The 26,166-nt window shown below is 40.8% G+C and overlaps 1 protein-coding gene, 1 non-coding gene and 1 pseudogene across 2 annotated transcripts; 2 read left to right on the top strand and 1 right to left on the bottom strand.

Moving 5' to 3' along the window:
* Positions 1-691: 691 nt before the first annotated feature.
* Positions 692-24,077, top strand: ankrd33ba (ankyrin repeat domain 33ba). Its single transcript, XM_088322689.1, has 6 exons — positions 692-1,271; positions 14,775-14,904; positions 16,606-16,746; positions 18,147-18,288; positions 19,680-19,878; positions 22,906-24,077. Exons 1-6 carry the CDS (start codon positions 849-851, stop codon positions 23,446-23,448), a joined length of 1,578 nt encoding a protein of 525 aa, XP_088178815.1. The 5' UTR covers positions 692-848; the 3' UTR covers positions 23,449-24,077.
* On the bottom strand, positions 1,866-1,986 carry LOC148348611 (U2 spliceosomal RNA; annotated as a pseudogene).
* A 110-nt stretch (positions 24,078-24,187) lies between the features above and the next one.
* On the top strand, positions 24,188-24,274 carry trnay-gua (transfer RNA tyrosine (anticodon GUA)). Its single transcript is given in 2 exon segments — positions 24,188-24,224; positions 24,239-24,274. It is a non-coding gene; the product is annotated as a tRNA-Tyr (tRNA).
* The last annotated feature ends 1,892 nt before the right edge of the window (positions 24,275-26,166 follow it).

The following is a 26,166-nucleotide window of genomic DNA, read 5'->3' as shown; positions in this document are numbered from 1 at the left end:
GACAACACTCAGAGAAGCGCAAGAGAAAAACAAGCCGCAGGTTGAAATATGTCAACTTGATGTTGCCAAAGCCAGGTGCCTCTCACAAAGACACTGTACTTGTATTTATTACTCTTTCTCTCTCTCTCTCTCTCTTTCTTTTCCACCCCTTTTCTCCCACTCTGTCATTTTCACTCTCTCTCTCTCTTTTTCTCTTCCTTTGTTGCTCTTTGTCTCTTTCTCTCTCTGTGTCTTTTAACCTCTTTTGCTCTAACTTCCTTTTTTTCCTTTTCTCTCTTTCCTTTCTCTTTTCTTTCTCTCTTCCTACCCTTTGCGCTTTCTTTTCTCTTTTCTCTCCTTCTGTCTTTCTATTTCTCTTTGGATTTCTTTCTTCCTCTCCCTTTCTTTTCCCCCTCTCTCACGACTTTCTATCTTTTGTTTCTCACGCCCTCTCCGTCTCTTTCTTTCTTTGTCCCTCCCTCTTTCTCTTATATCTTTATTTCTCTTTTTCTTCTTTAATCTACTAGACCGGCCCCCGAGAGAATGTTTGTTCTATCGTGTGGCCCCTGAGTTAAAATGAGTTTGACACCCCTGTTCTAGAGAGAGAGAGAGAGAGAGAGAGAGAGAGAGAGAGAGCGGGAGAGAGAGAGAGTTACAAAGGTGGCCGGCTCCTTTTCGATGGGGAGCCGGCTCATAGAGCCGCTTCATTTGCGAACGTTACATCACTAATTCCAATGGGGTTGCAAGGGAGCTCATCCGAACGATGAAGAAACGCACGAGGAACGTAAAGTGACTTTTGGGGGCTGAGGAAGTTCACCAGCAGAGACGTTTTCCCCCATGCCTGCCTGGAAGTGCTCGCTCGGGGTTAGATGGTGCTGATCACGGACGACAGGGACGCGGGAGTCGCAGCGTCGCTTCGGGTCAACAAGCCACCCCAGCGACTCAAATCAAGCGCGGGGATCGCTCACATCCACCCCACGCTTGTCGAAGAGGAAGGGGACACCGAGGAAGGAACCGAGGAGGACGAAGAAGATAATTTCGAAGAAGAAGATGATGACTTCGAAGAAGTTGACTTCGAGGACTTGGATGACACCAGGAGCATCGCGTCGGACGATTCCTTCTACCCTTTCGATGATGCGTTCGCGGACCACGAGCGCTCTCCGTCCTTGCAGAGTCCGGAGCCGGATTCCTTGTTCCGGGCGTGCTGCACCAACAACGCCGCTGTCGTCCGGATCATGATTCGGAGGGGGGTCGCCGAAGACGAGGTCATGCACACGGACCGGAACAACAGGGTATGAAAGAACTTCACAGAATATAACTTGTTTTAGAAAAGTACACGGAGCATACTTACTCTATCTGCATAACCACCAAACTCAGTCAATTGCTTCCTTTCAGGGTTGGGTAGAGTTACTTTAACTGGATTACTTTCAATTACTTTTGGATTACTCCAATACCAAATATGCTAATAAAAGACAAAAGAAACTAAATATGAATACAATTACTAAATTTTGTGCAGGCTTGGGAAGTAACGGAATACACGGAACGGCAAAAATGATGTTGGCAAGCTGTTGGGATTTATTTTCATTTGGTTTCTGTCGCATTTTATGTTAGTTTTGCCCGAGATCAAAGCCAGGAGAGAAAGCTTACCATGTGTTGTGAGTCATAATTGTATTCATATTTAGTTTCTTTTGTCTTTTATTAGCATATTTGGTATTGGAGTGGGGTTTGGGGGTTTTTAAGGGTTATTGTTCTATCTTCGTTATTCATTATCCATTATCCGTTATCGGTCAGTTCATAATACTCTACAAAGCCTAGGAGCCGGGACACTTTACTCTCAGCCACAAGGCCAAGCTAAGGTCCTAGCCCTAAAGCCTTGCTGCGATCATTGCGAATGCACCGTTCCCGGAGGTACTGCAATACCGGGCCGATGCGTGGAGTGGACAGAGCAAGCTCTTATTCCATCTATTCGGAGCAAAAATTCAGAACCACAGTGTAATTGAAAGTAATCAAGTTAAAGTAACCCTACCCAACCCTGCTTCTTTTATTAATGACTGCAATTCCCCTTATTAAAGGTGTGGTGAGTCATATGAGGTGTCCTTAATAAGTTGAAAAATAAGATATTTGCTCTGTTAGGTATGTGTTAGGCTAGGGTTACTTTAACTGGATTACTTTCAATTACTTTTGGATTACTCCAATACCAAATATTAAAAGACAAAAGAAACTAAATATGAATAAAATGACTACATTTTGTGCAGGCTTCGGGAGTAACGGGATACATGGAACGGCAAAAATGATGTTGGCAAGCTGTTTGGATTTATTTCCATTTTGTTTCTGTCACATTTTATGTTAGTTTTGCCGGAGATCAAAGAGATCAAAGCCAGGAGAGAAAGCTTACCACGTGTTGTGAGTCATAATTGTATTCATATTTAGTTTCTTTTGGCTTTTATTAGCATATTTAGTATTGGAGTAATCCAAAAGTAATTGAAAGTAATCAAGTTAAAGTAACCCTACCCAACCCTGCTTCCTTTATTAATGACTGCAATTCCCCTTAATAAAGGTGTGGTGCGTCATATGAGGTGTCCTTAATAAGTTAAAAAATAAGATATTTGCTCTGTTAGGTATGTCTTAGAAATGCCCAACTGAGTTCAAAGATTTAATGCTTTATTTTCCACTGCACCTGTCTGCTTTTAATCAACCAATTAATCAATCAATCAACATTGCCAATTTATTGACAAAAAGTAGACGAGGCTTTAGACTAGGCGGAACTTGGTCCAATTTGTGGTGCAGATAGATTTGCTCAAGATGCAAGCAGACATTTTTTTTTAACTCTGTGGCCATGAGTTCATTCCCACAGCCCAAAAAAAGAAAAACAAATCCATAAACTGCAGCCGAAAATATGAAAAAAAAACTCAACTTCAACATTATTTTCAAATATGTTATATGCAGAACATACAGCATAGGTGAAAAGACTTCCTCTTACCCACGTGCAAACATGGGTTACATAAGACAGAAGATACAAATAAGAAATAGCAGCAAAGTAAAAAAGAAAAGGCATAAAAAATATATAAGGTTATGAATACAAAATGTTCAACATTTAGCCAGAATCTGAATTGAGCATTTTTGCATTGATTCAGCAAAAGTCAGAGGGGTGGGATGAGGTAGGGCAGGGAGATAGTTCAGAGTTCTTAGGCCTGCTGGAAAGAACTGTCCTTAAGCCTGCTGGTTCCTGCTCTGAGACTCTGCAGTCTTTTTCTCGAAGGCAGCAGGTTGAAAAGACTGTGAGATGGGGGGGGGGGGTTACCTGCAATTCTGGTGGCTTTTCAAGAAAATAAGTAAATGTAAATGGTCTGCATTTATATAGCGCTTTTCAAGTCAATGAAGACCTTCCAAAGCGCTTTACAATGTGCTTCACACTTTTCCCTTTTACACACTAACTAACCGATAGCGGCATCAGCGTCTGCTATCGGGGGCATAAGGGATTCAGTGTCTTGCCCAAAGACACTTCGACATATAACACAGAGGAGCCGGGAATCGAACCTGTGACCTCTTGATCCCAAGTCGAGCGCTATACCTCCTGAGCTAAGCTTAGCCACTTTGTCTTGTTTAGATTCTTCCATCCCATTAAACTTCCTTTGAAATAAGGAACGTACTTTATGCTTACTATGTGATCACGGAGAGCCTCGCTTGTTGTAATGCAACACAAATGTATTTTGTTTTTAGTTGAATAATAATTACAATTAGCTTGATATGCACAATTTTTTTACCTCATTTGATTCCAATTTGTCACGATTGCCCATTGCCCTCACCTGTGCCTGCTCGTTTGTCGCCAGCTGCTACTCGTTGCCTGATTGGCTCTCCTGTTTAAACTCAGTGCTCTCCTTGTCAGTCCGTCAACAAACCTCTGCATTTGTAATGCATGCATTTTGACTCTGTCCGGTATCCTGCTCGTGTATCGATCCCATCTGTCCCGTCCTGCCCGGTATCTTGCTGTGCACCCTGTATCTGTTATCGATCCCATCAGTCCCATCCTGTCCGGCATCTTGCTCGTGTATTTAGTATCAGGTATCGATCTCGTCTGTCCTGTCCGGTATCCTGCTCGTGTATCCAGTATCCGGTATCGATCCCGTCCTGTCCGGTATCTTGCTCGTGCATCCTGTATCTGGTATCGATCCCGTCTGTCCCGTCCTGTCCGGTATCTTGCTCATGCACCCTGTATCAGGTATCGACCCCTTCTGTCCCGTCCTGTCCGGTATCTTGCTCGTGCATCCTGTATCCGGTATCGATCCCGTCTGTCTGGTATCCTGCTCATGTATTCGGTATCCGGTATCGATCCCGTTCTGTCTGGTATCTTGCTCGTGCATCCTGTATCCGGTTTCGATCCCGTGGGTCCCGTCCTGTCCTGTATCCTGCTTGTGTATCCAGTATCCGGTATCGATCCCGTCTGTCCCGTCCTGTCCAGTATCTTGCTCATGCACCCTGTATTTTGTATCGACCCAGTCTGTCCCGTCCTGTCCGGTATCTTGCTCGTGCATCCTGTATCCAGTATCGACGCCATCTGTCCGGTATCCTGCTCATGTATTCAGTATCTGGTATCGATCCCGTCTGTCCCGTCCTGTCTGGTATCTTGCTCGTGCAACCTGTATCAAGTATCGGTCCTGTCCTGTTCGGTATCTGCTCGTGCATCCTGTACCTAGTATCGATCCCGTCTGTCCTGTCCTGTTTTGATCTCGTCTGCCCCTGGCTTCCTGTTTTTCCACGCCTGACTTCTCTGTCTCACTTCTTTGCAAAATCGCTGGTGTTTGTATTTCTGCGCATGACTGCCCCGTTTACGTAAAATAAAGCTTGTTGTGAAAACGTTATGCGTTTGGGTCCACTGTCTGTTCGGGTTTTGACAGTTTTAGCGCAATCTCAAGCAGCTCCATAAAACAAAGTTAATTTTTAAACATACTGTACCACCTCATGAGCAAAGATTTAATAAAGAAATATATTTTCAACATTTTAACCGTTTTTCTTTTTTTCAAATTCTGCAATATTTTTATCCGAACATAAATACAGGGACAATAAAAACAAGGGGAAAAAACTTGCAAATACGTGGAAGTTACAAACAAAACTCTTGTAGTTTTGCTTCCATCCGCATCCCGCATCTTGCTGACACACTGACACGAGTTCATCGAAGTCTCATCAGATTTTGGAGAGAAATAATTAAGCCTCGGCTTTGAGCAGAGGCTTACTGAACTATTTTAAGGCCCGGCGGCAAGGATACAGTCTGACCTTCATGTAATACATTACTGTACTGCTGCACTCTTGCTTAATCAAAACAGTATAAAATATTGAGATATGCTTGAAGATCCTAGGTTTCAACTCCAGATTTAAATGCACATTTATATTTACCGTCCATCAGTACTCAATAGGAGTATTTCTCCACCCGTTATTATATTTTTAAACTGTACCAGTTTTTAACTTTAAAATTGTAAACTGAAAAAAGGTCCTACTTCAGTTATATTCATAATAAAATATTTCATTCGATACATTTTTTTTCTTGATTTTATTTCAACTACATTTTTTACTAAAATTAGAAAAAATATGTTTAAAAGTAGTAGTTCATGAATTAAAATAAGTAAAACAATTTTAAGTGCTATATCCTCACTATATCCTTTAACTAATGATTAATTTCATAATTAATGAATCGGTCCATTATTTTTTTGATTGATCGATGAATCGGATTTCTTGAAGATGTTTCTAATTTTCTACTCTTATTCAAATATCTATCTATCTATCTATCTATCTAAACGAATTAAGCTTATTTTACCAGTAGGGGGCGCTAAGTAATACACTATGCGCCTTTAAAGATTATTGTTTCTTTTATTTCAATAATTATCAGAAAAGCAAATAATGGTAAATGGTCTGCATTTTTATATAGCGCTTTTCAATATATGATTTTATTTTTTAAATTGTACGGAAAAAAATGTAAAATATAGTAAAATATAAAAGCAATTTCTTAAAAAAACTTAAAGTCAAAAATAAATAAAACATTTTAGTAAAAAAAAGTTTTTAAATAAGCAACATTCTTCTAGTAAAATAATCAAAATAAGCAGGATACAATGATAGTGTTTAAAGTTTTTAACACTCTTTTTTTCTGAGAAGACAAAAAGGGGAAATATAGTAAAATAAACAAAATTATATGACAAAACTAGATTTTTTCAGTTTAGGTAGAACGTAAGAAAGTGCTGTGATTTTGAAATAACTCAAATATATTCCTTTAAAGTCTTCACCTGGGGGTCAGTTGTGCTAATACCTCATTTACAGGGTTGGATAGGGTTACTTTAACTGGATTACTTTAAATTACTTTTGGATTACTCCAATACCAAATATGCTAATAAAAGACAAAAGAAACTAAATATGAATAAAATGTCAAAATTTTGTGCAGGCTTGGGGAATAACGGAATACATGGAATGGCAAAAATGATGTTGGCAAGCTGTTTTGATTTATTTTCATTTTGTTTCTGTCGCATTTTATGTTAGTTTTGCCGGAGATCAAAGAGATCAAAGCCAGGAGAGAAAGCTTACCACGTGTTGTGAATCATAATTGTATTCATATTTAGTTTCTTTTGTCTTTCATTACCATATTTGGTATTGGAGTAATCCAAAATTAATTGAAAGTAATCCAGTTAAAGTAACCCTACCCAACCCTGCCCATTTAAGAACCACTTGAATCAATCTTAACATTTCATGTTAATAGTGATGGGTGCATCCCTTAACCACTAGGGTCTTAGGGGCCCCATTTCCTGTCAAGTGTCTTGGGCAAGTAAAGCCTGGTGGGACACATCCCATTTTTTTTCCACCCAGTCTCGAACCGGGGACCTTTTGCGTGTTAGGGGAATTTGCTAACCACTGCACATTGCATTTAATGTCAGGAAGGGGCCATTTTATACATATATGTTACATTAGCCACGATTCAATAAAGACAATGACACAATATCTCGTCCAGTCAAAGATCCTGTATACTTGTGTGTACTGTAAACTTGTTTGTGTATGACAATGTGTATTCCCGTCATAGAGTTCAGACAGTTCTGTATATAGAATAAGCAGGATGTGAGTTTGTCAATGTGCACTGAGTACTGACGTCAGTTATGGATGTGCGTACACACACAATGTAGGCAGGGTTGGGTAGGGTTACTTTAACTGGATTACTTTCAATTACTTTTGGATTACCCCAATACCAAATATGCTAATAAAAAATGAACAACATGCCCGGCGAAACTAACATAAAATGCGACAGAAACAAAATGAAAATAAATCCAAACGGCTTGCCAACATCATTTTTGCCGTTCCATGTATTTAGTAATTTTATTCGTATTTAGTTTCTTTTGTCTTTTATTAGCATATTTGGTATTGGAGTAATCCAAAAGTAATTGAAAGTAATCCAGTTAAAGTAACCCTACCCAACCCTGAATGTAGGTTACAAAGCTATTAAGGACCATTCCTCCCATATGGAGAAAAATAATGCCAATATATATATATATATATATATATATATATATATATATATATATATATATATATATAAAACATAAATGCAATTTATTTATGAGTTTATGCATTTAGGTCGTATTTATCTTATTTATTTATTGTTTTCATAGATAGAGAAATGAAATTGTGTGAGACAGAACTGGAGTAGTAGTGGAACTGAGCAAGCATGTGGATAAGAGAGTACTCCAATTCTTTCTCAAGGTTACATTGTTCATTTATGTTAAACACAATTTAGTAATTCTCTCTATATATATATATATATATATATATATATATAATCTTTTATTAGCACATAAGGTGTTGGAGTAAACCAAAGTAATGCATTATTATAGGATTTGGATGACGTTACTGATCAAATTGTTCAACAAGTAACTAGTAACAGTATCAGATTACATTTTTACACAAACCTTCCCAACCTTGTGTACATTTAACCAAAAATGCTTTCCAGTAGACCTTGTACTCGTGTACATAAGAACACAGTGTCCCTAAAGCCCTGTCTGGAATGCCACACACACGTACACAAACAGAAACCATTACCTTTAAATGAGACCTCTGTTCTCGCTAGCCCCCTGCTCACGACCCCTCTAATACGTTTTCTAAACGGGGTGCGCTCAAGAGGAGACAAGGAAAGACTAAAAAGGTGAATCTTGATCCATTTTGTGAAATAAATGCTATGCTAGAAGCACACGCGCCAACTGAGCAGGGCAGCTAATGTGAGTGATTGGAAAAATCAAAGTGTGATTTGACAGACCATTGAGTGGAAATGGCCTCTGGTCTTTTCCCTGGACTGTTCAATCCGTTTTCTTTTTTGGGGGATGCAAATTAAAGTGAATCTAAACCTGTTAGCACTGCATATGAGATACAGTCTTGCGTTTGTATCCACAGGACAAGTTGGCGTGTACAAACAAACAGACCTGCGCGGGTCGGATCCAGAACTTTTTTCCAGACAATCCGGCAATTATTGCCAACAAACATTCCCCCCTTTGTCTCCTGGAGGCTGTGAGGCCTGACGTGGCTAATGCGATTACGCGCACTCAGCTGACGGTCTGCCTTGTTTTAATAGTCGTGTTTGCTTTACGTCATGTCCATTACGCGTGGGCTGTAAATTTGCTCTTAAGTAGCCGGTAACCAAGACAAATACCAAAAACTCCACTCAGCCAATTGCAGATAAATCCAGAACAGTCATATACAAAAATAACACATAGTATAGTGTTCATTTTACCTCTGAAAAGTGATGGGTCAAAAATATATGGGTCCCAACAGAGATCTATGGGTCCCCAAAATTTAGTGTTATCGCGGTTGAAATCGTAAATCGGCGACAAATATATAATATGAATCTATATATTCATTCAGTTTTAATCATCAAATTATTGATTCATTTTCTGCATCAAATTATTGTTGGTAATATACCGATTAAAAGGGCTAACCACAAACCTGTCTTTTTTTCATTTTCTCCTTTTATACTTCCTTTTTTTCTTAACTTCTTTATACAACATCATAATTCGTAATATAATGCATCAAAGCAAGTGAGCCGTTTGAGAGCCGGCTCTCTTTAATGAGTTGAGCCGGAAAAGCCGGTTCTCTAAAGAGAGACGCACTTTTCACTGCACAACTCGAGATCGGCATGCAGACGAAAACTCGAACCGCGAGACCAAAACAACATCTGCCGGATCTGCCTGATGAAAAGTTTGGAGTGCGGTAAATCTTTGTTTAAAAAAAAATGTCATCGGATAATAATGACAATTTTGTGTCAAAAAAGTTGCGTCCCGGGGGCGCACGTTGATTTGAGACCACGCGTCCCCAGCAAAAATGATGCGTCTAGGATGCAGGGACGCGGGCAAACGAGAACACTGAGTATATAACAAGGGCATATAAACAAGAGGTCAGGAACTTCTTTGTCTCAAAGAGCCTTGAAAGCAAAATATTTAAATATTTTTATTTAGTGAGAGCCAAACTGAATAAAATATCTAAATAAGTGTCCCCAAAAAAGTTGAAAGTCTAACATTTTTCTATTAAATATGTGATAATGCGGCAGCACGGCGGCGCAGTGGTTAGCGCGTGTGCGGCACAGTTCTGAGGTCGTGGGAACCTCCTGCGTGGGTTCAAATCCAGCTCCCGGCCTTACTGTGCAGAGTTTGTATGTTCTCCCCGTGCTTGCGTGGGTTTCCTCCGGGCACTCCGGTTTCCTCCCACATTCCAAAGACATGCATTTCAGGTGAATTGGCCGGTCCAAATTGTCCCTAGGTGTGACTGAGCGAGTGAGTTGTCTGTCCCTGTGTGCCCTGCAATTGGCTGGCAACCAGTTCAGGGTGTCCCCTGCCCACTGCCCGATGATTGCTGGGATGGGCTCCAGCACCCCCGCGACCCTACTGAGGATAAGCGGTGCAGCTGATGAGATGAGATGAGATGAGATGTGATAATGCAAAACTGCTTTTTCCCATTCCACTTATCTGCATTTATCTTACCTTTAGCAAAGCTGTTCAGGGCGGAACACATTAGGTAGGAGGAATAGGGAGTAGGGAGAGTGCCCAAGTGTTACGTCATGCCCGGAACCGCTGGTTCTGTTTTCTTTCTTTTTGTTAGTGTCGCATGAAAATGGTGAAAGTAAGAAAAGGCTTGCTCCAAGTAGGGTCCAAACGCGGGACCAAACCCCAGGAAAGAAAAAAGAGTTTATTTGAGCATATTTAGATATTTTTATTCAGTGAGAGCCACACCATATATTTGAAACGGGGGGTGCGTCGTTTGGGGTGTCCCCCAAAAAAGTTGAAAGTCTAATATTTTTCTATTAAGTATGTGATAATGCAAAACTGCTTGTTTCCCACTCTGCCTATCTGTATTTATCTTACTTTTAGCAAAGCTGTTCAGGGCGGAACACATTAGGTACGGATAGTGGGTAGTGAGATTGCCCAAGTGTGACATCATGCCCGGAACCGCTGGTTCTGTTTTCTTTCTTTTTGTTAGTGTTGCATGAAAATGGTGAAAGTAAGAAAAGGCCTGCTCCAAGTAGAGTCCAAACGCGGACCAAACCCCAGGAAAGAAAAAAGTTTATTTGAGCACGACTAAGAAATGCACATTTATTATGAAGATCTTGGAAATCCACAAACATCTGTCTTAAAAGTCTTCATGCACATCGTTGATTATATTTCTTACTCTAAAAATGTAATTCCAAACAATAACTAGTTACTTGTTATCAATAACAATCTGAATACTATAATATTGTCATGAACCGGAACAGGATCAGGACCCAAATGTGTGATGTTTCTCACACAAGCCTGCTATTTTACGGAAAATGGAGAGTCTTTCACGTTAGGAAGCAGTCTGGCGCGGAATGACAGGAAGCCAGACGCCGACGACACCGATACCAATTGCCCGAGCAGATATCGGACAGATGGGGTCGATACCGGACAGGACGGGACAGACAGGATTGATATCAAAACAGGATATCAAAATCAAACAGGACAAACTAGACGGGAACAAAAACGGAAACCGATATTAAACAGGACAAAATAAACGGGAACAATACTGGACAGGAAATACCAACAGGAAACGGGACCGAGTCAAAACCCACGTTTTGCGGGGCAGAGGTTTGTTGAGGGACTGAAAAAAGGTGAGTGAGAGCACTGGCCTTTAATAGAAGGAAAGCCAATCTGTCAACGAGCCGCAGCTGGCGCCACACGGGCGGGGCCAATTGGGCGCCATGGCAACCGTGACAAATATTGATGAAATGTAATGGCGTACCATGGATATTTTTTAGATTACCGTATTCCAATACCAAATATGCTAATCCAAAAATATATGAATGAAATTAATAAATTGTGTTTAACATAGATTAGCACGGCAACTGACTGGTTAGCGCGTCTGCGGCACAGTTCTGAGGTCATGGGATCAAACCTTTCTGTGTGGAGTTTGCATGTTCTCCCCATGCTTGCGTGGATTTCCCCCGGGCACTCCGGTTTCCTCCCACATTCCAAAAACCTGCATGTCAGGTTAATTGGCCGGTTCAAATTGTCCCTAGGTGTGAATGAGCGAGTGAGCAGTCTGTCTCTGTGTGACCTGCGACTGGCTGGTAACTGGTTCAGTTTGTCCCCTGCCAACTGCCTGAGGATAGCTGGGATGTGCTCCAGCACCCCCGCAACCCTGCTGAGGATAAGCGGTGCAGATAATGGCTGGATGGATGTTTAACATAAATGAACAATGCAACCTTGAAACACAATTGGAGTAAACCAAAGTTAGGTCGTTGCTTGTTGTCCTACAAAAAATACGGATAAAATTACTAAATTTTGTGCAGGCTTAGGGGAGTAACGGAATACATGGAACGGCAAAAATGATGTTGGCAAGCTGTTTGGATTTATTTTCGTTTTGTTTCTGTCGCATTTTATGTTAGTTTTGCCGGAGATCAAAGAGATCAAAGCCAGGAGAGAAAGCTTACCACGTGTTGTGAGTCATCATTTTATTCATATTTAGTTTCTTTTGTCTTTTATTAGCATATTTGGTATTGGAGTAAGCCAAAAGTAATTGAAAGTAATCAAGTTAAAGTAACCCTACCCAACCCTGTTTATGACCCTCGGCCAACAAGACAATTTAATTTCAGTACGTTACTCCCCAACCTTAGACTACGCCAACAGAGCCACCCGAAAAGTTTGCACCAACACTCTTCGAGGGGTTGCCGTGGCAACACTAGTTTAGCAATTTCAGCAATGAAAACAGGACAAAAGTACATATAATGCTTCCACTTAAGCTGTTTACTTCATCGCTCGTCTTGCTCTGGCGTATGCAAATGAGGCTTGCGGGCATGCTGGGACTGAAGAGTAAATATAGCGCTTCTATTCCAATTTGTAGCAGAAGTGATTTCCACTTAAAAACCAACTATGTGTTTTCTTGAGCAAAAGAGAGCGAGGGAAAGGAGGGAGGGCATGTCAAAAAAACGGAAAATATAGGAATTCTTTTTCATTCAAGCAAACACAGCTGAAAAAAATCCAATTATAAATATCATGTGTACGAAAACAAATTTTAAATAGCGACCCAGGCCGACCGAGTCAATTTCAATGGGATAGCCATTAATCTTGTTTGAGTTGGCTCCTGACCCTTACCTTTAAAAAAAACCATGACTTTGACTTTCAGTGGAATTTTCCAAGGTCATCACACGAGCAAACATGCGCTTCCACACCCACACTGAGCGACATTCACGCCAGCAAACAAGAAGCTCCTTCTCTGGCACTCAACATCAGACGGGCGACTCTTGCTTATTTTTCCGCTGAGTTCAACACTTTACTGCGAAAAACATGTCGCGTTAATTTAAGTTAGGGTTAGGGTTGCGTCTCTCGGCTTCTGATATGTCAAGTCATGCTTATTTATATAGTCCTTTATCACGAAAAGTCTCAAAGGGCTGCACAGATGATTACAAAAATATTGCAGAAATACTACAAAACACAAAAAATATACCACTGCCGTAATACTACAAAAACTAAATGTCAACCCTATTATTGTGCTTTCATTCTGAAAGGGAAAAAATATAGAAATACAACTAAAAGAAAAATACTAAGGGGGAAGGGAGACAAAGACCCACCGGTAAATATGGTCAAATGCGTTGCAAAAAATTTGTTATTTTATTAAACTGTCATGATTACCCATTGCACTCACCTTTGCCCGCTTGTTTGGCGTCAGCTGCTGCTGGTTAGCTGATTGGTTCCCCCTCCTATTTAAGCCCTTTGTCAGTCCGTCAGTGAACCTCTGTTTACACAAGGCAAGTATTTTGACTCTGACTCCCGTCGGTCCCGTTTTTGTCACCCGGTTTCCACTCGTCTGTTCCTGATTCCCCCGTTTGTCTCCGGCTACGACCCGTTTTTTGACCACGACCATGTTTTGATCTCCCATCCCGGCTAACGACTCGTTTTTTGACCCTGACTGTGTTCTGCTCTCCCGTCCCGGCTAACGACCTGTTTTTTCCGTCTACTACATTACGATCTCCCGCTCCGGAAGATCCACTTCAACATTCGGAACATGTTCTGATTCTGTGAGCGGCTTGCTTCCCGCGTCCAGCGAGCACCGCATCGCGGGCGCTGCCTTTCTTCTATAGCTTAATAAACTTGTGATTAACGTTACACATCTGGGCCCTACTTCCGTTCTGGTTGTGACAAATATACGAACAAACCAAACAACAAATTACATGAAGAAATTTCACAACAAAATAAACGACAGAATAAATACAAAAACAAATGACAACATGCACGACATAATGCACAACAAAATATTTGACGATATAACGAAAAAAAAAAACTCAATTAAAAAAGGACAAAATACGCAAAAAAATACATGACAGAAATCCACAACAAAACACACAATTAAATAAATGATAGTATAAATCACAAAATAAATAAATGACAAAATGCACGACAGAATATATGTTAAAATGCACCACAAAATACACCACAAAGTAAATTAATAAAAAAAAATAGACAAAATGCACAACAAAATAGAAAATACAAAATACACACTAAGATGCGCGACATAATACACAATGAAATAGACAACAAAATATGCGACAAAATACCCTACAAACTACATCACAATGCTCAACAAAAGTTACGATAAAAAAAATTGTCAAAATACACAACAAAATAAAAAACAAAAAACAAAATATAGAAAGAATAAATTAAAAAAATACATGTCAAACTACATTGTAATGAACCAGAACAGGATCAGGACCCAAACGCGTGATGTTACTCACACAAGCCTTTTATTTTATGGGAAATGAGGAGTCATGCACGTTAGGCAGCAGTCTGGCGTGAAATGATAGGAAGCCAGAGGCCGACCAGCGGGGCAGAGGTTCGTTGACGGACTGACAAAGAAAAAATGAGGGCACTGAGCTTAAATAGATGGAAAGCTACCCTGTCAATGAGCCGCAGCTGCTGCCACACGGGCAGGGCCATTCGGGCGCCATGGCAACCGTGACATACATGGCATGATAAAATAATGACTAAATTAAAGACAGAATATTCAATAAATTATGCGACAAAATACACTACAAAAAACCCTGACAAAATACATGACTGAATAAATTAAAAAATACATGACAGAATTAAAGTGACAAAATGCATGCAGTATTCACATTGCATTTATGAAACATATTAAGGTATCACGTGATTTATGTATGTGTTTATTTATTTACACGTCATATGTAATTTATAAGTATTTATTCATACATTTTTTTCTACATATGGCAGGATTGGTCCCTCATATAACTTCTTTGCTGTTTATCGTTCCAGACGGGGTTGCTGGTTGCTTGTTACCAAGGTTATGTCGACGTTGTAATAGCTCTGTCTCAGTGTCCTTACCTGGATGCTAACTGGCAGGACAGCGAAGGCAACACGGCCCTTATCACTGCAGCACAGGCAGGTTAGTATGTCAAAACCATGTCTTAAAGGTATTCCCAAATTCCCAAACATGCAAAATGTGAGGAAATAGTACAGGTTTACTGCATATAATGTTTTTCATAGGTATGATCCACATTTTTTCCAAGATAATGCAATTTGAAGATAGCATGTCTCGTCTTTGTCATTCTGAGCTGTGACATCATCAGAGGAACACCAGCACCCTAGCAAGCCAGTCGACATATTGTTTCGCATGTTAATTAGTCGAAGAGGTTAGACGTGTTTTAGGCAATGTTTCGGTAGTTTTTGCGGAGAATGTCCAAGCGTTGTGTCACAAGTGGAGGCAGTATTGGTACAAGAAAGGGCGAGCAGACAAAAAGTTGTTAACTGGCAAACGAGGGCACTAACCAAGACGAGTCGATAAAAGACGGCTTCAGCCGCTGAGGAAAAATGCAAGGTTGGCCAAAACAAAAACACGCAGTGAACATCAAGGCTAACCGGTAAAAATGAAAAGCAACAACATCTATGGCGACAAACGCAAAGCCGGCTCGGAATATAGCAAGTTACACGGCAAAACTCCAGCTAACGCCAGGGTAGCTAGCCAAACAACACACGGTGGGCAGCCGATGAGCGCCAACCAGGAGCAAACAAAACAGGAAAGCACTCGGCAGCTCCGACGTCAACGGGGATCCTGGTCAAAATTATAGCAACTGTGACTCGCGTACAAAACACTGATGAAATGCTACAATGGCCTGCATAACAAAGAAGGACAATACAGTAACAAGGCTCACAGCAACGGGTGAAGCAAGGTTCCAATTTACCCATGCAGAAACAGTGTTCTAGTTTGCCCGCATCCCTGCGTCCTAGACGCATCATTTTTGCTGGGGATGCAACCTTTTTGCCACCAAATTGTCATTATTACCCGATTACATTTTTTTTTTAAACAAAGATTTACCGCACACCAAACTTTTCGTCAGGCAGATCCGGCAGATGTTGTTTTGGTCTCGCGGTTCGAGTTTTCGTCTGCACGCCGATCTCGGCCAACGAGATCTCGTTGTGTAGTGAAAGGAAGTCCGTCTTTTTTTAGAGAACCGGCTTTTTGGGCTCAACTCATTAAAAAGAGCCGGCTCTCAAACGACTCACTTGCTTTGATGATTGATATTACAAATTATGTTGTATAAAGAAGTTAAGAAAAAAAGGAAGTATAAAAGGAGAAAATAAAAAAAAGACAGGTTTGTGGTTATCCCTTTAATCGGTATATTACCAACAATAATTTGATGCAGAAAATGAATTAAAAATTTGATGATTAAAACTGAATGAATATATAGATTTATATTATATATTTGTCGCCGATTTACGATTTCAACTTCGATAACACTAAATTTTGGGGACCCATAGGTCTCTGTTGGGAGCCATAGATGTTTGGGCATCTCTTTTCAGAGGTAAAATGAAGACTGCAGAAATGAGAGCAATGCAATCGCTGTTCACTTTAAATGTTATCTGTTTCGGAGCTTCCTCACATGTTGTGCTAACCGGACTCACCATTTGGAAAATATTGTGTTCCTTTAATGAAGTCAAGCTTGAGGCTAAATTTTACAAATCCCATGACACATGCAGAATTGTGGAGAGTAACATTACATGTTTTGTGCCTAAATGAAAAAACATGTTTGGGAGCACCTTTAAAAAACTGTCTCAAATGCTCCTCTACAATCTGTTGTTTTTTTAGGTCACATTACAATCACCAACTACTTGCTCAACTATTACTCCGGATTAGACATAGAGAGAAGAAACTGCCACAGCTTCACAGCTCTAATGAAAGCCGCAATGCAAGGCCGGGTTGAGTGTGTGCGATCGCTCATGATGGCGGGTGAGTACATTCGTCGGGGGTTTTCAATCAGGGGCCGAAGATAAAAACGATTTTCCTCAGGATCAAGTTTGGGATTAAAGTAATCCCTCGTTTTTTTGCGGAGGTTGCATTCCAAAAAGATCCCGCAATAATCAAGACCCGCAAAGTAGAACGTTGTTTGTTGAAACCAAAAGAACAAACCCAATTTAGAAGGCTCAGACATTTGTTTAACAAATCAAAGTAATGTGAATTAATCTTGCTGCTACTTGATTCACAGAGGTGGGCCATGCATTTCACACATAGGCCTTCAATAGACTGAATCAATCCAACCCTTAATACAGACGCTGCCCGACCTACTAACGAGGACGATCGTTTGTATGTTGAATCTGGAGCCTATATAATACATGATACGTAATTTTTACCCAATACCTACATGGTGAGAGATTTGTCTCAAGAACAAATAAAATCACAATTTACGCAGGATCTAAAAATCAAATGTCTTGAGAAATGCACACACACATTTAAAATTGCATATGTAAATCACAAATATATTGGTGGCTCCGCAAAATACATGATTCACACCGGATCTTTTCTTTTAATGAAACTGGAAAAATTGGAAACTTTGTCACGGTTGTCATAGCGCCCAATTGGCCCCGCCCGTGTTGCGCCAGCTGCAGCTTGTTGACAGATTGGCTTTCCTTCTATTTAAGCTCAGTGCTCTCACTCATAGATTGTGAGTCCGTCAACGAACCTCTGCCCCGCAAGACGCGGGTTTTGACCCGGTCCTGTTTCCTGTTGGTATTTCCTGTCTGGTATTGTTCACGTTTATTTTGTTCTGTTATGGGTTTCCAGTTCCGTTCCCGTCTATGTTGCCCTGTTTGATTTCAATATCTTGTTTTATTATCAATCCTGTCTGTCCCGTCCTGTCCGGTATTGACCTCATCTGTCCGATATCTGCTCAGGCAATTGGTATCGATCTCGTCGGCCTCTGGCTTCCTATCATTCTGCTGCTTAACGTGCATGACTCCCCATTTCCCGTAAAATAAAAGGATTGTGTGAGAAAACGTCACGCATTTGGGTCCTGATCCTTTTCTGGTTCATGACAAACTTGACTTTGAAAGTCCTTAAAAAGTGCTAGTGTTAGGCCATAAAAGGGTGTAGAACTCCTGTAATATAGGTGCATCAAAGCAAGAAAAAACAGAATGAAAGCACAATAATATGGTTGACATTTATTTTTTGTAGTATAACGGTAGTAGTATATTTTTTTGTGTTTTGTAGTATTTCTGCAATATCTTTGTAATATTCTGTGCACATGATTCAGATATGTTTAGGCCAGCAGAGAAGGCCTTGCAGGCCCTGATTTATTGTCGCTGTTGATTAATTTCCTTGAATCCCTGCACACCTTTTACTTCTTTCCCTAGGAGCTACGCTAAACGCACGCGATTGTGGCCGACAAATGACGGCCCGGGAATGGGCCTTGTTCACTGGCCGCTTTGAAACTGCCTGGGTGATGGGCAGACTTATGGAACGCTCCACCCCGGATCAAATTTGCGATGAGTACAGGTAAAAATAAACATTCTTTTCTTTTGTTCTTGAAAAGTACCACAAAACATTCCTTTTTTGGTGCTCTGAAAACAACCTGGCCCACACACAAAACACCAAGGAGATTATTGTGGACTACAGGAGGAGCTAAAGTGACCTTCCCCCCTGTATATCAATTGCGAGCTTGTGGAAAGGGTCCGCACATTCAAGTTCCTGGGGGTCCTAATCTCCGATTATCTCTCTTGTACAGTCAACACTCGGCTATCATGATAAAAAGCCCAGCAGTGTCTTAACCGCCAGGACAGTGAAAGCAGTAGTGCGCATCATTGCCTGCCCTATCCCCTCCCTGATGAACATCAACTCCACTCAACAGAGCCCAAAACATCATCAAGGACAGGTTTTATCCTACCTGTGCCTAGCTGTTTGACCTGTGGCCTTCAGGAAGGCGCTACAGGTGCATTAAAGCAAGAAAAAACAGAATGAGGAATAGCTCATTCCCAAGAGCTAATAATAATTGTCCAGACCTACAAATACCTGGGTGTGCAGCTGGACAACAAACTGGACTGGACTGCCAACACAGAAGCTCTATGTAGGAAAGGTCAAAGCCGACTTTACTTCCTCAGAAGGCTGGCGTCCTTCAACATCTGCAAAAAGCTCCTGAAATTATTCTATGAGACTGTTGTGGCAAGCGCCCTCTTCTATGCGGCAGCGTGTTGGGGAGGCAGCGTCATGAAGAAGGATGCCTCTCGTCTCAATAAACTGGCAGGGAAAGCAAGCTCTGTTGTGGGTACAGAGCTGGACAGCCTGACAACAGTACCTGAGAGACGGGCACTGAAAAAGCTGCGGTCAATCATCACATCCACTACACAGCATTATGTCCAGACAGAAGAGCAGCTTCAGCGACAGACTGCTGTCACTGTCTTGTACCACAGACAGACTGAAGAGATCTTTTCTTCCTCATGCCATGAGGCTCTTTAACTCCACCCGGCAGAGTAAAGGCCCACATTAAACCACACTCCCTAGATTGCATATTAACAAATTTTATTGCAATATGTATTCTGTGTAGCACTATCTAGATACTCTATAGAACACGCTACAGTGGGTATAAGCACGTCACATTGGATATTTGTATACTATATTCTTTTGCTTTATTATTGTATTGTTTCTCAGCACAGGGATGCTGCTGGGAATGTGAATTTCCCTGCCGGGGTGAATTAAGTATCTATCTATCTATCTAATACCACCCTCAACTCCTATCTACACCGTCCATGTGCACAATGTACTATACAGTTGCCTCTGTTAATTTGCACATATTTTTACCTTTTTAATATGTTTTACTTGCACTAAAAGGAGAAGCATTCCTATTTGGTGGTACAATGACAACAAAGGCCATTCATTCATTCATTTCTCAGTCTAGAATGGCCACCCCTGGCGTCAATGGTGGCCAAAGCCCGCCAACCCCGAGGCTGCCTGAAGCGCTTGACGGACACGGTTCGTGATATCTTCAATATCGCAAATGTTACCAACCCTGAAGATGCCGGCGCCATTGACCACCTTGTGTCCATCACCACAGCCATCAGGAGTCCCTTCATCGCTGTCACATGTCATACGGTGAGGGACTTTGCATTTGTTCTGGCTCTGGTCAAACTGGTAGCTTTTAAAACTAACAGGGAATCTCATATTCCCTTATAATATTTGCTTTCTTCTCGTTATGTATGTGAGATACACAATTTAGCAGTTGCTTAATTCTTCTAAAAAATGAACTGCTGAGTATCAGGACCAGAACGAAGACAGGACCTACTTGCGTGCATTTCTTTTATTTTTATTAGGAAGAAGGGAAAGGATAGTATACACGATCCGTAGATCGTTGGTCTTGGGGAGCAGGTTGCTCAGACACGGAAGTGGTATTTCCGTGGCGAGCGATGGTAGTGTCGAGAGCGGGAAAAAACAGATCGGTGGCCGGGACGGGGAAGCAAAAACGTAGTCAAGTTCAGAAAATGGTTCGGAGCCGGGAATCAAACAGGAATCAGCACAGGAGAGAGTCAGGGTCGGAAGGTTTGCCTAGCGTAGCTGAGGTTCGTGGACGGACCGACCAAAGGGGACTGGCAAAACAGAATTTAAATACTGACAGGAAGCCAATCCGTCAACAAGTTGCAGCTGGCGCTCACGGGTGGGGCCAATTGAGCACCATGACAACCGTGACAGAAGCTGGCGCTCAACCCACAGCCCAGAGGCCATACGAGGCCTTCAGGAAGATAGTTTAAAGACTCGACCTTAATAAGAAAGTTAAAGGGACAGTGTGTATTATTTGTATTATATGTACCATATTTTACAGACTATAATTCAGAGTTTTTTTTTCATAGTTTGGCCTGTGGTGCGACTTCTACTCCGGTCAAACTTATTTGTGAAATTATTGATACGTTATTAACAATTTCACATGTTTTTTTCACTCCAAGCCGCAAAAGGGTGCTCTAGGTATATGTTGACAATTTTAAACTTGGCATGTTGTGCCGACAAATGTCCCCCCTAGCATACGTTACTACCGGTAAGAAGGTGTCATTTTGCCAAAGTAAATATTTTCAGTTTACTTTAAAGGGATTTCTAATTACTAAAAGTCACTAAATAAAATTGGCACAGAAAAGAAAATCATATTCCGCAGATTACAAGCTGAAAATGGTGAGAACCAGAAATGGGGAGGACACTATTAGTCTGACATAAGCAACGTAGAACCAGAAGAAGAAAGTGGCTAACTGTGACTGTGACAGTGACCCAGAGGATGAAAATTTAATTGGATTTAGTGATTAGGAGTGAAACTGATAGTTTGGTAAGCTTGTTATTTATGCTAGAGTTATCTGAATAGGTTAGCCTGTCCACGTCATGGGATCAAATCCAGCTACATGCCTTCCTGTGCAGAGTTTGCATGTTCTCCCCGTGCTTGCGTGTGTTTCTTCCGGGTACTCCGGTTTCCTCCCACTTTCCAAAAACATGCATGTCAGGTAAATTGGCCGTTTCAAAATTGTCCCTAAGTGTGAATGAGCGAGTGAGTTGTCTGTCTGTGTGCCCTGCAATTGTCAGGCAACCAGTTCAGGGTGTCACCTACCCAATGCCCAAAAATCGCGGGGTGGACTCCAGCACCCCCGCGACCTTACTGTGGATTAGCGGTGCAGGATAATGGATGGATTACCTGAATAGCTGTTAATATGTTACTGAAATTAACAGGCATGTCAATCATGTAATGTTGGTATACCGTAGGAACTTCTTCAGCCCGCTGCTCTTTTATTTTAAATTGCCTTTCAATAGGACATGTATGTTTTTGGTGTTGGGTTTTATCAAATAAATTCACCCCCAAAATGCGACCTATACTCCGGTGCGAACTATTTATGGTTTTTCCTTCTCAATTATGCATTTCAGCTCGGTGGCCTTGGGGGTATGGCGCCCGCCCCAAGACTGGGAGGTTGTGGTTCAAGCCTCGGCCGAGTCATACCTAAGACTTAAACATTGGTACACGTTGCCTCCCTGCTTGGCGTTTAGCATTAGGGGTTGGAATTGGGGGGTTTGGTCACCTAACGACTATATATATATATATATATATATATATATATATATATATATATAATTATGCATTTTCTGTCTGGTTCAATTTATAATCCGGAGGGATTTATTATATGGAAAATACGGTGTAGTCGAATGGCTTAAACTAAGCAATTGTTGCACAACTTAGGTCTCTAAGATCAGATGGACAAATTACATTTATAATCTACGTTTTTTTCAACCAGTTTTTGCTGGGTTGAATACATGTAAATGTCATTGTGTATTATTTGACCCCTAGATGTCGCTGTATTAAGTAGTGCTACAGAAAACGAGTGCTTAAAATCACAAGTAAGAATAAAAATTACAGAGACTCAAAGTGACCCTAAAGCACCATTTTTCTTCCTATTGTTTTGCCCAGCCTGTTGCTAGGTTTTTGTATATTTGGGTACCATTATCAGCAAGATGGCAGACAACTATGTCATCTCCTTCTAGTTGAGGCTTATGTTGTAGACCCTTGGGTATTTACACAAATGCACATATCTATGTTAGTTTATGTATTTTTGCTAATTTTTTAAAACAATATTATTATTTTTTTATTAATTACTTTTTTTTACCACCAGGAGGCATTAATTGCCGATTACAGATTTATTTATTACTGATTTACAACTTCACATGAATTCTTAATGTTTTTATCTTATTTTGTGTAGTGGATTTAAATAAAACAATGCTATTTGAATGGAATGTTTTATCCAAATTTTCTTGTAGAAAACCCAATTCGGCCCAACCTCACCTCCAGACCCTTGTTCGGTGGTCCCCAGGTGAATTGAGTTTGAGACCCCTGGTTTGAATAGAGTAGTGGGTGTTTGGATCTCTTAACTATTAGAATTGTTGGGCCACCATTTTCTGTGGTGTGTTTTGGGTATGTAGAGTCTCTTAGATTTAAACAGACAGGTTAAGAAAGACAGAAGCACTATAGCTCCCTATGTGACTTGACTTCCTGTCTGAGAGTCTCCTTCAAATTAAAAGTAAACTTTAAATGATCTGTCCAGGGGTGCAGAACACTTCCTCATCAAGAGATGTGTGACATTCCCACTTTTTTAATTTCAGGTCTGCCCTGGCAGCCCGCCAAGCGTTGGCAAACGCCGATATGCCGTCCCTGAGATCCTCCGCCACCAGCGGGCCAAAGCCCTTACCACCACCGACCCGGGCCGGGCAGACACCCACCGCAAACTCTTCCAGAACTCCCGCGTCACCTTGGTACCCAAACCCCCGCCGGAGCGCCGGGCAAGCCTCCAGTTGCATAGCACGGTGCCCCGGGCCAGGAGCCCTAGCCTGGGAATCCTGTCCTATAACGGGGCCGAACTGCGGAGGACCAGCCTGCTTCCTCTGCACACCTTGCTCAGGAGGAGCAGTGTCCGGCCTGGGATAACCGTCCCCAAAGTGAGGGTCTCAAAAGCCCCCCCAGCCACTTACGAACCCGAACGCATCGGTAGGAAAAGCAGCGCCAAAGATGGAAGCCGACACCTGCTGCAAATTCCTAAGTGGCGATACAAGGAACTCAAAGAGGAGAGGAGGAAAGCTGAGGAGGCCGAAAGGAAGAGGCTGGAGGCAATGACCAAGAAACACCTCACTGTTGGGATAAGGAAGTAGCCTTTTTTATGCACTCAAAACCAAAAACACTCAGGGTGATTACTCTTACCAGCAGTATTCCGTCAAGACGAGACTTTAAAAGTCATTTTTAATGTCATATGTGGATTTCCCCGGGGGATATCATACTTGAAAGTGCTTTTAGCTTTAAATTATTTGTCATTTTACGCGCTCTTAAAAGTAGCCCTAATGGCCAAGCCTGTATTTTCTTACCTTTTTTCCCTTTTGTTTTTATGTAGTTTTCCACTGTATTGGGGGAGGAATTAAAAAACAAACAGTCTCTAAAGCACAAGAATAAAATGTACAAGCAATCTATTATTATACTTGTACTGGGCTGCTTGACAGCAAGTTTCATATATTCCTCAAAAATGGATAACACAACATGCTGAAAATACTGTATTTTGTCATAAATAAATTAATTTTGTTATCATTTGAAAAGCCATTGTTGATTATAAAGGAGGACGACTTTTTGTACAGGGTTTGTACAGGTGCTTGAAATGCTTGAATTTTACTGTGTTTTCAAGTTAGAAAAGTGCTTGAATTTGGGGTAGTGTGCTTGTAAATGATTGAAACTGTTGCCATGTTTTTCAACAAGTCTGCTTAAAAGGACCCTGACACGGCTTTCATGTGTATTTGCTTTGCTTTGATTTTTTCTTGAAGTTTCTAAGCTATTGCTTGTACACTGGCCTAAGTGTTAAGAGCATCATACACTAACTCACTCATACTGATATTCTTTTTCTGACCTTCGATAGCTCATTTGGTAGAGTGGAGGACTGTAGTGATCAACTCTGAGATCCTTAGGTCACTGGTTCAACTCCGGCTCGAAGGAGTCAGTATTAGCTTTTAGCTAGTAGTTCAATAAACTCAAGTTAAAATTCCACAAGAGTTATTTGTGTAAAACTTCAAACTTCTTCTAGATGCTTCCAAGCTCTTGCTTGGACCTTGGCCTAAGTGTTAAGTGCATCACCAATTTACTCAAACCAAAAGTTCTTCTTGTAGCTCCTTCAGGTTAAACTTTCGTAAAAACGTCCACCCTATCCTGCTTCTTCCTGTTTCTCCAAAACAGTCAGCCATTACTTTCTGTATCCGAAGAACAATTAGCTCTCTCAGGACAACTTGATATACGCTCCTACCCGATCCTGCTTTTTGATGTTTCTCAAAAGTCTTCCACTACTTTACTTGCCCTTCGATAGCCCAGTTGGTAGAACGGAGGACTGTAGGGTCCAAATCTTACATCCTCAGGTTGCTGGTTCAATTCTGGCTCAAAGGAGTAAGTTCTAAGGTATAAAGTGACTTACCCAAGAACCCTTATTTTCTGAACGATGGCATTTGTATTCGATAAGCTCAATGTAAAACTCCGCTAAACTTATTTGTGTAAAACTTCAAACTTCTTCTAGATGTTTCCAAGCTATTGCTTGGACACTGGCCTAATTGTTAAGAGCATCATAAAGTGAAGTTTGTGAGTTACCAAAGAACTTACAATAGTTCAATAAACTCAACTTAAAATTCCACAAGAGTTATTTGTGTAAAACTTAAAAGTTCTAAAGTTTCCAAGCTATTGCTTGGACACTGGCCTACGTATTAAGTGCATCATAAAGAGAAGATCATCAATTTACTCAAACCAAAAGTTCTTCTTGTAGCTCTCTAGGGTTAAACTGTTGCAAAAACCTCCACCCTATCCTGCTTCCTCCTGCTTCTCTAAAACACTCATGCATCAATTTCTGTTTCCAAAGAACACTAACTTACCTAACCAAATGTTCTTTTTGTAGCTCTCTAAGGAAAAATTGCTATAAAAACTTCCACCCTGTCCGGCTTTTTCCTGTTTCTCTAACACACCTATCCAACAAATTTTATATTCTTTAATGGTTTGTTGGTAGAGCAGAGGACGAGGATTTACCATTTAGGACTTTAGTCTCAAGTCTTTGGATCTTTAGGTTAGTCTTTTAACTCCAGCTTGCAGAGGTTATTTTTAAGGCAATTAGTGAGTTGCTGAAGAACCTTCGTTTTCTGATGAATGGCAATTTAATTCGATAGGGTCAACGTAAAGGTCCTCAAGTGTTATCTAGGTGAAACTTGAATGTTTTTTGTTGTTGTTTCCAAGCTATTCCCAGCTTTTAAAAGCTGGCCTGAATTTTAAGTGCATCGTAAAGAGGTGAACATTACCTTACTCAAACCAAAAGTTCTTCATGTACCTCTCTAAGGACAAATTGTTGTAAAAGAAATTCCACCCTATCCTGCTTCCTCCTGTTTCTTTAAAACACTCATCCATCAATTTATTTTTCCGAAGAAGACTAACTTAACTCTCTAAGGACAAATTAATATAACAGCTTCCACTGGATCCTGCGTCTTCATGTTTCTCAAAAACACTTGGTCTGAGATCTTTATGTTGCTTAACAGTAATATGTAGAACTTGACAATTATTCTTGTAGATTACAAGGTACAGCTTGGACACTGGCCTAAATTCTAAATGCATGTCAAGTCAGGTCCAGTCATGTTTATTTGCAGGGTTGGGTAGGGTTATTTTAACTGGATTACTTTCAATTACTTTTGGATTACTCCAATACCAAATATGCTAATAGAAGACAAAATAAACTAAATATGAATAAAATGATGACTCACAACACGTGGTAAGCTTTCTCTCCTGGCTTTGATCTCTTTGATCTCCGGCAAAACTAACATAAAATGCGACAGAAACAAAATGAAAATAGATCCAAACAGCTT

The sequence above is a fragment of the Urocampus carinirostris genome, chromosome 18 (assembly GCF_059441175.1).
Source record: "Urocampus carinirostris isolate Australia breed hairy pipefish chromosome 18, RoL_Ucar_1.0, whole genome shotgun sequence".
NCBI classification, from domain to species: Eukaryota; Metazoa; Chordata; class Actinopteri; order Syngnathiformes; family Syngnathidae; genus Urocampus; species Urocampus carinirostris.
The sequence above is the reverse complement of the archived record's forward strand: the minus strand, read 5'-3'. Positions and strand labels throughout refer to the sequence as shown.